Source organism: Scyliorhinus canicula, chromosome 13 (genome assembly GCF_902713615.1).
Source record: "Scyliorhinus canicula chromosome 13, sScyCan1.1, whole genome shotgun sequence".
NCBI classification, from domain to species: domain Eukaryota; kingdom Metazoa; phylum Chordata; class Chondrichthyes; order Carcharhiniformes; family Scyliorhinidae; genus Scyliorhinus; species Scyliorhinus canicula.
This window is the reverse complement of record NC_052158.1, coordinates 139,523,044-139,535,188: the sequence shown is the minus strand read 5'-3', so window position 1 is coordinate 139,535,188 and position 12,145 is coordinate 139,523,044. Positions and strand designations below refer to the sequence as shown.

At 46.5% G+C, this 12,145-nt stretch overlaps 1 protein-coding gene across 2 annotated transcripts in view; it reads left to right on the top strand.

Moving 5' to 3' along the window:
• Positions 1-12,145, top strand: part of LOC119975725 (sodium/hydrogen exchanger 9-like) — a 455,770-nt gene that overhangs the window by 257,603 nt on the left and 186,022 nt on the right. For both annotated transcript variants that reach the window (XM_038815548.1, XM_038815549.1), the window contains exon 12: positions 39-192. In XM_038815548.1, the coding sequence (XP_038671476.1) occupies positions 39-192 (154 nt within the window). The remainder of the gene's footprint in view (positions 1-38; positions 193-12,145) is intronic.

The following is a 12,145-nucleotide window of genomic DNA, read 5'->3' as shown; positions in this document are numbered from 1 at the left end:
GTGTATTAATGTAATAATTGGACCATTTGTTTCCCAAGGCCTGCGAGGTGCCATTGCGTTTGCCCTGGCAATTCGGGACACCGACTCAAAACCCAAACAGATGATGTTCACCACAACCCTGCTGATTGTGTTCTTCACGGTCTGGGTGTTTGGAGGGGGCACCACACAGATGCTTGCCTGGCTTCGTATCAGGTTAGTGATCACTGGGTCTTGACAGCAAAGTTTTGCCAGGATTTGGAAACACAGAAGCCCTAAATGAATCAAAGCATGGTTTCTGAAAACCTCCAAGGACTAATTATTAATTGTCTGTAATTTTAGGAAGCAGAGTTCCTTAATTACATATTTCCATTGGCAGAATTAAAACAGCCAATATTCCTGCTGCCCTGCAGACAAGCCATTTTTAACCATGTAGTGTAACAGCCATAATTTTAAACAATCCCTGGATACAATGGAGCAATAGCCTCCTTTCCTGCTGTAAATTTCAGTGGTTCCATGATTGAGACGAGACCTCTTCTAGTCATCGACAAGTACTCTACTGGACCAATCAGAAATAAACTACAATCACATGATGAATTCACGAGCACATCCAAGTTGTTTCAGGTGATCCACAAGGTGGAGTCTTACCGAAAGTAGGCAAGGGAAACGAAGAAAAACAAAGAAGAAGTATTTTTCTAATGGACTGAGCAGACCATTGTAGATTCCCAGCAGGGAAATCAAGCTTGAAGTTACCATAATGGATGAGACAATGGGCAGGATTTACCGTGCAACCTGACCTGTGTTTCGTGGTGGTGAGAGGCAGGCCGCCATTGGCCGGCAGCGGGACCTATCCCACTGTTGTCAACGGGGTTTCCCGTTAAATGCGCCCCTCGCCACAGGGAAACTGCCGATGGGGGTACCATTGGCGGGAAGATCCCGCCGGTGTGAACAGCCGGAAAGTTCCAGCCAATGTTTGAGAACAAAAAACAAAGTTCAAATACAGCCTTGAACTTGCACTCTTACATTTATTTTAATACACAGATATAAAATGCATCATATAAAAACATTGATTATAACAATTAATAGTAAGTTGATATCATGACTGCAGAATAATCTGGCCATGTGATTCACGGAAGGGTGTAAACAAGGAACTTTTTAAATTCTAACACAACTGAGGGGAAGCTAATAAGTGGGTCAAGTTACTGGAAGGAAATAATCTTGTTACGTTTTATTGTTAGTCCTTGCTTATTTTTAAAATAAGGGCTGATCGATTTATATTGCACTAACTGGTGTATTGTTTGTATACTTATTAAAATCTATCCATTGTATTGCAAAGAACATGGGGAAATGTCAAATGAAAAGCTTTTACAGTATTAATAGAATTGTAGAATGTACAGAAACAATTGTTTGGACAGTATTTTCCATGTTCTAATTATTTTCTGTGCAAAAACCTTTCTAATCTCTTTCAGTTCTCTTTGAAATTGTGGTTACAAGCTGCTTTGTCACTGTTTTGTTGAATACTAGGTTATGTAGAAATTGCAACATGGAAAGAAGTCATTTAACCCAGGAAGACCGGGTTGGCACTTACACTCCACATGAACAGGAGTCCTTTATTGCCCTTTCCTTCAACTAGCTATCTAACCCATTCTTAAATGTTGACATGGCGCAGTAGTAGATTCACACAATCAACTGTGTCAAAAGGAATATGTTTTGCTTTTTTGTGTTTTAAATGACTTCCACCTCGTTATATCTAGATCTCGTTCTCGAACCCTTGACTATTGCATATGATTAATAGGGTTGGAATTCACTTGATCTGACTGTGCAGTTCTTGCCAACATTAACTTATACTGAAATTTATTTGGAATATACTGAAATGTAGAAAGCTGCAGAAAACAAACTGAAACAATCGGGACCCAAGGAAAGTGCAAAATATATGCCATCTTTCCTTAGAAAACAAGAAGCAGGAAATTGAGTATGTCACTTGGCCCTTCAAGCATGCTTGGCCATTCAGCGAGATCAGATTGTTTTCTGAGTGCCATGTTGTTGCTCCCTCACTCAACCTGTCGATGAGCACGATCTACCGGCTGCGTTGCACTCTCACTCGATCTACAACGCAACCGGTAGATCCCATCAGAGGTTTTAAACCTACTTAGGCAAGATTGCCCGGGACCTATCGGCCTCCGGGGATCTACCAGCGCCCCCAGTGAGGCTCCAGCCGGATGTCGTTCAGTACCGGCCCACAAACGTAGACCAGACGGAATGGCACCCGGAGGATCTCCCGGTCCATCGGATGGTGGCCAGGAATAGTGTGAGGGTGGCTCCCTGGCTCTCCCCTTGGAACGCAGGTACCTTGACAATGCCCAGCTGGCACCTTGGTACTGCCACAATGGCCAGGTGACATTGCCAAGCTGGCAGGAGCACTGCCAGGGTCGCAGTGCACAGGTGCCCGGGTGCCAGAGTGACACATGCGAGACATGGTCAATGGAAAGGTCTATTGGCCTCGGGTGGATTTCTCCAGTCGCCTGGTCGGCGCGGCTGAAGAATCCCGTCCTCTATGCGGCCAAACCAGTGAGAAACATCCCCAGGACCCCAAAAACTGTTGCTTGATAGCAGCGGGGAACTCGCCGGCAGAGTCAGTGGGAAACTCCCTGCAAAACCCGCCACAAGGGTATTTCACAGAAACTTCATTGCAATGTTAATGTAAGCTTGCTTGTGACAATAAAGATTATTATTATTAAATAATTATAGAAATGTTTCCATTAAATTCGGCCCGATATATCTCTGAGGTTTCTTTGCATCCTCCTTACAGCTCACTCTCCCACCTAACTTTGCATCGTCAGAAAACGTATCGTATCGATTGTAAAGAGCCGAGGCCCAAGTACTGATCTGTGTGAAACCCACCCACTGACAGCCTGTCAACCCGAAAGTGTCCTGTTTATTCCTACTCTCTGTTTCCTATCCACTAAGCAATCCTCAATCCATATTAATATATTACCCCAATCTAGAGTCCTAATTTTGTGTAATACCCTCTTGTTTGGCACCTTATTGAATGCTTTCTGAATATCCAAGTGCGCCACACCCATTTGTCAAACTTGTCTCCTTTTCGCAAAGCCGTGTTGACTCCCCGATTATATTCTGATTTTGTAAGTGCTACCCTGTTCCCAATAATAGATTCTAGCTTTTGCCCACTTAGTTCGGCTAACTTACCTATATCTCTCCTTTTTCTCCCCTCCTCCTTTCTTTAACAGGAGAGCTATTTTTGCTATCTTTCAATCCTTGTGAATTGTTCAGAAATCTAAGGAATTTTGGAAGATCAGAACCAATGCATTCACTACGTCTGGATGCCCTTGTATGCATGTTATCAGGTCCAGCAGATTTGTTGCCACTTAATTTCAGTAATTTCTCCAGTGCCACTACTTTCCCAATGCTGATTTCTTAAGTTCCTCATTCTTGTCAGTCCCTCGATTACCCATTATTTCCAGAATGGTTTTTTTTGCCTCCTGCTACGAAGACAGCTGCAAAGTACATGTTTAATGTCTCTGCTATTTTCTTATTCTGCATTATAATTTTACCAGTCTCTGTCTTTAATGGGGTGACATCTGCTTTCACTCTTCTCCTTCTATTTACATACTTATAGAACGCTTTGCAAACTGTTTTTATGTCTCTTGCTAGCCTATTCTCATTTTCCCTTTTCAATCTCTTGGTCCTCCTTTGCTGAATTCTGAAATCCTTCCAATTCTCAGGCTTACAATTATTTATTTCAATGTTTAACTGTACTAGCCATTGTTGGCCCACTATCATATATTTTAATGCAGTTTCCCAATCGACTTTCGGCAATTAGTCCTGCATAACTATGTAGTTTCCTTTGTTTAGATTTAAGACCCTGATTAGATTTAAGTCCAATGATCATGCTCCACCTGAAAAGCGGCGCGGCGCAGTGCAGCGTGGGCGATAAAAGCTGGGAGACCCGGCCCCCGGGATCTACCTGGCTCGCAATGCCTCGCAATATCCAACATGATCTCGAGAGAGAGAGAGAGACGCTGCGATGTAAATCCCACCCATTGTGGGCAGGGTCACTTTTTGGCAAACCTGTATATTAGAGCGAGACAGTTAGTCTTACTTTAATGTGCAGATTCCCGGGGTACCCAAGGCTTTGGGATTCATCCACTTTGCCTCAGAAACCTCGGACGAGTGCTGTTCAGCACTGGGGGACGGAACGGAACTCGCGGGGGTTTCCCAGTGGATGCACCTTGGGTAAGATGGTGCCCTGGCTCTGCTGATGCCACCTGAACACCCTTACACTGCCACCTGGTGTCAGCCTTGCACTGCCAATTTGCCCAGTTGACACTGCCAGCTGCCATGGGCACTACCAGGTTGGCACTGCCATGGTACCAAGCTGACATTTTTCGAGTGCGCGCGTGATCAGGTTGGGGTGCCTGCATGGGGGGGTGGGGGAGACCGTCACCATTTAAAAATAGCATCCTGTCTCCCGCCACACTGGGGAGTTCCATCGAGTGGAACAGTACAAAATGGGGCTATGTGGGGCCACGGCCGCACGTTCCCCGTTGAGGCCCCTTGTACAACGCAAGTCACGTTGAATAGCCATGTGTTTCTCGGTGCTGCGAACTCCGGCAAACACCCGGCTAAACACACTCGCTATGGGACTTTGTTCCCAATTAGTTGAATCGAACCCCCTATTTACAGACTTAATCAAATCACTTTTAAGATGAAAGTCTCTCATATTATGATCACACTTCCCTAGAGCAAGAGATTATTAATGAACTCTTTCTCATTGCCTTGTTGGATCCAAGTTAACTTTCTCTCTATTAACTCCTTGTCATATTGATCTTGAAAACTATCTTGTATGCTATCCATAAAATCGTTCTCCACCCTATTACTGAAAATTAATTTGCTCAGTCTTTAAGAAGACTAAAGTCCTGAATAATTACTGTATTACCCGATTATATGTGCCTCATATTTCCCGATTTATACCCTGTCTACACTCAAAATACTGTTAGGGGGCCAAGAAGTTACTCACGCCAATGCTTTTTGCCCCTTGCTGTTTCTCAGCTCTTATTATTAGGACAGCCTTTCCTTTTTATTTTAAGCAGCCTGGAAGGTTTAGTTCCCAATCTTGATCCCTTTTTGACTAAGTCTCAATAATGACTAGTAGATCAAACCAATTAGTCTTTAACAAGTACAGCCGAGGCACTCAAAGACAGTAGCAGTGGCTTAGAGAATTGATGGGGACCTCAGGAACAGTTCTGAAGTCTGAGACAGAAAGGGAATTAACTTGTGCCAAAACAATTTGAACGGTACAGCTCCCTCATCTCCCTCGAGTGATTCCACCAATGAAATAAAGAAATTGTGTTTTCTGATCGCGTGAAAACTTCCGGCCTAAGCTTTGGGCACGTTAAGTACACACATGTAAATTAAGGTATAGTTCGATAAAATAATGTATGGCATGCAAGGTACAGAAAAAAGTTCACTCAAAAGGGACTTTTTTGCAGTATTAGCACTTTTACTGTGGCATTGCTTTTGGCTATTTCAGGGACTGGAGGATGTTGTAAGGTTAGCTGTCAACTTGACCTGTTCCTTTAAGGCCACTGCTCAGCTACTCTTTGTGTTGAAGTGCTCTAAATAGCATCTACTGGAGGCCACTTACAGGCTAATTACTTACATAGGAAGTCGCTCCAGACTGGCAAATCCTTTGGTTCTTTCCTTGGGAGGATGCCAGATTCAGTCAATGTCAGTAAAAGGGAAGTGACCGACTTTATTTTCTATTGTGTATGTTTTTGTCTGAAGGATTTTTAATTACGATTCATCCATTGGTGTTTTATACAATACCTTGTCATTGAAAGCGTGATGGATACTCTTAAAGCTTTCTTTATTTTATAACTATGAAATGGAGTATTCTTTGCCTGAAAGACTGTCATCTTCTTGCAGGAAGTTAATCCTATTATTACTCCTTTGTGGCATAGCACAATAATGTAAAACAAAGTTCCTCCTATCGTGTGACACGGAGCTACAATTGTTTTTGAAATTTAGTGACCCTAATACTACTTAAAAGTGCAATTGGCATCTTGCGGATGAGATATCGAAGCCCCATCTTCCCTCTCAGATGGACAGAAACGTTCCATGGCATTATTTCAAAGAAGAGCAGGAGAGTTCTACGCGATATGCTGACCAATGTTTATCCCAGGCAAATGAATGGGTGATTGTGTTACTGCAGCTCGTATTCCCTCTAGGTCAGATAGCGGTCTCCGCAGAAATGTCTCCCTTTCCTCCTTGATATTTTTTTTCCCTTAAATCAATTCCACTCATGAGTCAGTGAGGGACAGCCCTGACTCCTTAACATGACAGTCACATTTCTGTAAGTCTTGAAAGATGAAAGAGAAAATGTAATTATCATGCCGTTCCTCCCACATGATCTTCCTAAAGGATTAGTATTTTTGTGATGACTTCATGCAGTTTGCTTTTTATTTAGCTGTCATGCAAAACTGAAGTGAGGGAACTTTGTAGATATGTTTCTTTTCCTGTATGGATTGCGTACAATCCAAATTTCAGCCTGGCTAAACAATCATAGAATAGAATAGAATCATAGAATCCCTACAGTGCAGAAGGAGGCCATTCGGCCATACGGGTCTGCACCGGCCCTAGCTCCAGTAGAGCACCCCACCTAGGCCCCTATCCCCGTAACCCCAGCTAACCTATTGGGCAATCTTAGCGTGACCAATCCACCTAACCTGCACATCTTTGGACCGTGGGAGGAAACCGTAGCACCCGGTGGAAATTCATGCAGACACGGGGAGAACGTGCAAACTCCACACAGTCACCCTACGTTGGAATTGAACCCGGGTCTCAGGCGTTGTGAGGCAGCGGTGCCAACCACCGTGTCGCCCCAACACTTTTTTTTGCCGCTGCACTTCTTAAAAAGAAAGTTGAGAAGGAACTTTCTGTTGAAAAAGTCCTAAAGTACTTATTTATTTTTAAAAGGGTTTGTTGTTATGCAGGAAGACACTGCAACCCTTTGTGTGCAACAAGATCCCACAATGAAATAAATGACCTATATTTGGTAGTCTTTGAGGGAAGGATGCTGCGCATTACTTAGACCTTTTTAAAAAAACTGATATTGGTGGTATTTTATCACATTGTCATTCGTACATTTTTGCTCAAAAGATCAGCATTGTTTTTTTCATGTTTGTGAAAGACTATGTCGAGAGTCTTTTATGCAAATTCCCACTTATTTGTCCGTTGTCTATTTTGTCTTTTGGCTCATAGTCTCCTATTATCAGTGTTAGCCAGAGATTAAAATGATGCGGCTTCTCCTTCTTCTCTACTGGGACCGGCAATATTCTCGGCGCCAGGCTCAATTCAGCTTAAATCAAGAAATAAGCAACTTTTCATTTGTCACTGCCCTATATTATTGTACCCTAAACCAAATTCATCCTGACATCCCAATAACCCCTGCATTCTGAATGGTAACAAATGTTCTATCATACCATAATAGTAGCTTCCTTTAGAGAGATACTTCATACCAGCTTCATTCTGGATGATGTAATTTCCAATGCTGCTTCCATGTTCTGAACCTGTATTTTTTAATTGTACCTCATCCCGGAATGTTTCTCTTCACTTGCATAATGTGAGATTCATCAACGTGGTGAGGTGATGGGTTTAGGAAAAGCTTTCAGCTGCAAATACACATCCTTTGTACACATTGACAACCTACCAGCTCTTCCCAGATATTGGGCACAATTCAGAGACCCCCCCCCCGGGCGCGGATCCGGACACAATGGGTGAATCGCAGGCAAGCCTCAAATTGGCCTCCGCGTTGGGCCCGAAGCCTCGCTGGCATCGCCGAACCCGCTCCACCCACTGTGTGATCTTGCAGCTCATTTAAATACCTGGACGCCGGATTCACCCTGGGAGACCTCGCCAGGGCGCTGTTTAGAAATGATCTCCAGAAGCGTGGCCATTCGAGATGCCTGCGTGGTCGGGGACGGAACAAGTTAGCACTCTGGCACTCCCCCTGGGCACCTTATTACTGCCAGCCTGATACCTTGTTACTGCCACCCTGACACTATTAGGATGTCTGGGTGGCACTGCTTGGGGTCGGCCTTGGGATGGAGTAGGCCTTGCCAGTTTGAGGGGGGAGGGGTGTTCCCAGGAGTCTTCCCAAGGCTGTGGGGGGGGAGGGGGGGAATCAAATAGGTGTGAAGTGCCTGACCGGGGGGGGGGGGGGGGGGGGGGGGGGGGTGAAATCGGGGCAGCCTTCCAAAATAGCGCCACGATCTGCGAGGCACCATTCCTTTTTTTAAAATGATACATTTAGAGTACCCAATTCTTTTTTCTAATTAAGGGGCAATTTAGCGTGGCCAAACCACCTACGTCACACATTTTTTTGGAGTTATGGGGGTGAGGCCCAGGCAGATACAGGGAGAATGTGCAAACTCCACAGGCACAGTAACCCAGGGCCGGGATTGAACCCGGGTTCTCGGCAGCGTGAGGCAACAAGTGCTTGCCGCTGTGCCGCCCTCGAGGTGCCTTTCTTGTTGGCGAGCTTCAGGTCCCCAGCAGGAATTCCCTCTGAGTGCTGCCTTGGTGAGGAGAAACTCCCCGAGGCCAAAGGAAACTGACTGTTGAATAGTGGGATCTTTCTCAGCGCTGCAGCCAGTGACAAACACCCCACTAAACATGCCGTCCAGCGGACATTAACTGGAGTCCACGGAGCCCATTGATGGAGCAACTTTATAGATGTTGGGGGTGGCTTTCAGCCTGTGTTCACTGCCAGGGAGAATGGCGACCATGCTGAAAATCCAGAGAGAACTGGGAAACACTATTCTCTCCGGAGAGATCACCTTTTCCGATTTTCCCTGCAACTCACCGGCAACATCACAAGGTTCACGCCCACAAACGGTGGGAACCATATTTTAATGTAATGAAGAAATGTTAATATGGTTACCCAGCCCCACCGCCACCCTCCACATGACCCCCTCACTGAATATTCAAACCTCGGCAATGTGCTGCCACGTCAGCGAGATTTACAGCTGCTGTTGAAGACAAAGATTCAGGGACTTCCGGTGGCGGCCATGGAGGGATAAGTCGCACATTTGATAGCTCCCGCCTGTAACTGACCTTTGGATCTTTTTACCCTGTATTTTTTCGGATTTTATGGGATAAAGCAGTGAAGAGTAAGACAGTAAGGAGAAATTCCCTTCTGGTGGATGGAGAATTGGACCAGAAATGGCCGTGTGAGACGACAAAGTCCTATAAGGGAGATGCAAGCATAGCTGGGAACACGGGACAGCATGGCGGAGGGCAAGGGCTGCGGGGAGATGACATAGTGGTCGACGGAGCAGCTGGTGACGTTTTTTGAGGATTGCTTCGCCACGCTGAAGAAGGACATGCTGGATCCGATTAAGGCTTCGATTGATCAAGTGGTTCAGAATCAGGAAACCCACGGGTGAGCAATCCAGGAGGTCGAACAAAAGTTGTCCGAGCACGAGGAGTATATAACCGTGTTGGAAAGCAAGGTGGGGATGATGAACGACCGCCAGAAAAGAATGCAGGAGAAGCTGGAGGACTTGAGAATAGGTCCAGGAGGCAGAATCTCAGAATTGTTGGCCTCCCTGAAGGTAGTGAGGGATCGGATGCGAGGGCCTATGTGACGGATATGTTGGAGAAGTTGATGGGGGCTGGGGCGTTCCTTCGGCCCCAGGAATTGGACAGAGCGCACAGAGCCCTCGCGAGGAAGCACAAAGCGAAAGAGCCGCCAAGGGCCATGGTGGTACGTTTTCACTGTTTCATGGACAAGGAACACGTTTTGCGGTGGGCCAAGAAAGAACGGAGCAGCAAGTGGGAGAACTGTGAGTTGTGCATTTATCAGGACCTGGGAGCGGATCTGGCCAAGAGGCAAGCTGGGTTCAATCGGGCAAAAACAACCCTCTTTAAGAAGGGAGTGAAGTTCGGGATGTTGTACCCAGCCCGTCTGTGGGTCACACATGAGGAACGGGACTTCTACTTTGAAACGGCAGACGAAGTATGGACCTTTATTCAAGAAATGCAGCTGGAGGCGAATTAAAAGACACTTGAGCCTTGGAGAAGTACTGTCGCAGCGATTTGTGGTGCTGGATTGTATCAATTTAAGTCGCGCTATGTGAAATAATGGGCTGTGTGGATGGTTAAAGGTTTATCTGTCTTGCAGGAACCTTGTTGGAGGGGGTGATGGGCTTTGAATTTAGTTCTGCTTTTTGGGTGACTACTTTTCTAAAGTGATTGTTTCTTCACTGTTTTTTTTCTGTTGTTTGTTTACAGGGGAATGTGATGCTTTTAAAATGTTTATTCATGTGAAGGAGAGGAGAGTACAATAGGGAGACAGACTGCTTGGTGCCTGGGGCTGGAGCTACTGAATCAGCATGGGTCAGCTGACTCTCGGAAGCGCAGTGGGGGGTGGACAGGTGTGAAGCTGGAGCTTGACTCGGGGGTTTGGATTTTTAGTGTTGTTGCTGGGGGTGGGGGAGGGGGTGGGGAGCTGCTTTGCTGACAGGGGAGGAACTGTTAATAGGGGAAAAATGGGATGTCGGGAATGGCGAAAGCCCGAGTGGTGACTCGAGGAAGCGGAGGGCGCAAGCTCCAGGCTGGCCTAAAAAGGGTGATGGCTAGTCAGCAGGGTGGAGTTGGAAGCCCCCCGTCCAGGCTGATCACATGGAACATGAGAGAACTGAATGGGTCAGTCAAGAGGGCTCGCATGTTCGCGCATTGGAGGAAGCTGAAGATGGGCGTGGCAATGCTACAAGAGACACATGTGAAGGCTACAGACCAGATGAGATTGAGGAAGGGATGGGTTAGCCGAATGTTCCACTCAGGACTGACTCAATGACCGGGGGTAGCGATCTTGATCAGCAAACGAGTGCCATTTGAGGCAGGGAGAATCGTGTCAGACAAGGGAGGTAGGTACATAATGGTGAGTGGGAAGCTGGAGAGGGTGCACGTGGTACTTTGAACATACATGCGCCAAATTGGGACGATGTGGAATTTATGAGGCGGGTGTTAGGTAAGATCCCAGACTTAGAGTCACATAACCTAATCATGGGAGGGGACTTCAACACATTGATCCGGAATTGGACCGATCACAATCCAGGACAGGGAGGAGGCTGGCTGCGGGAAAGGAATTGAAGGGTTTTATGGAACAGACGGGGGGAGTAGACCCATGGAGGTTTGCACGGCAAAGGGCAAAGGAGTTTTCCTTTTTTTCACATGTCCACAAGGTATACTCTCGCATCGACTTTTTTGTTCTGAGCAGGGCGCTAATACCAAAGGTGGTGGATACTGAGTACTCGGCAATTGCAGTGTTGGATCATGTCCCGCACTGGGTGGATCTATGGGTTAGTGTGGAGAGAGGGCAATGCCCGCTGTGGAGACTGGATGTGGGGTTGCTAGCGGACGACACAGTCTGTGGGCGGGTTAACAAGTCCACCCAGAACTACCTGGAACCAAATGGGGAGGTCTCTGCAGCGATGGTCTGGGAAGCTTTGAAGGCTGTTGTCAGAGGGAAATTAATCTCGATACGGGCCCACAGAGAAAAGGTGAAACCGGCTGAGAGGGGTAGAGTGGAGGAGATACTCCAGGTGGACAGGAGATACTCGGAGACCCTGGGGCTACTGAGGGAGCGGAGGAAGTTACAGGTGGAGTTTGGGCTGTTGACCACAGGGAAAGCAATGGAACAGTTGGGGAAGGCAAGAGGGGCGATCTATGAGTACGGGGAAAAAGGCAAGCAGAATGTTGGCGCACCAGCTCAGGAAAAGAGAGGCGGCCAGGGAAATGGGTAAAGTAAAGAGTAGAGACGGTAATACTGTCCTGGACCCAGCGGGGGTGAACAAGGTGTTTAAGGACTTTTATAGTAAATTATATGAGTCAGAACCACTGGCTGGGATGGAGGGGATGAGGCAATTTCTGGATCAGTTGAGGTTCCCACGGGTGGAGGAGGACCTGGTGGAGGGGCTGGGTGCCCCAATTGAGATTGAGGAAATAAACAAGGGGCTGGAGGACATGCAGTCTGGCAAGGCCCCGGGGGCCTGACGGCTACCCGGTGGAATTCTATAAGACGTTTTCCGAGATATTGAGCCTACTGCTAGTGAGGACATGTAACGAAGCAAGAGAGAAGGGAGTC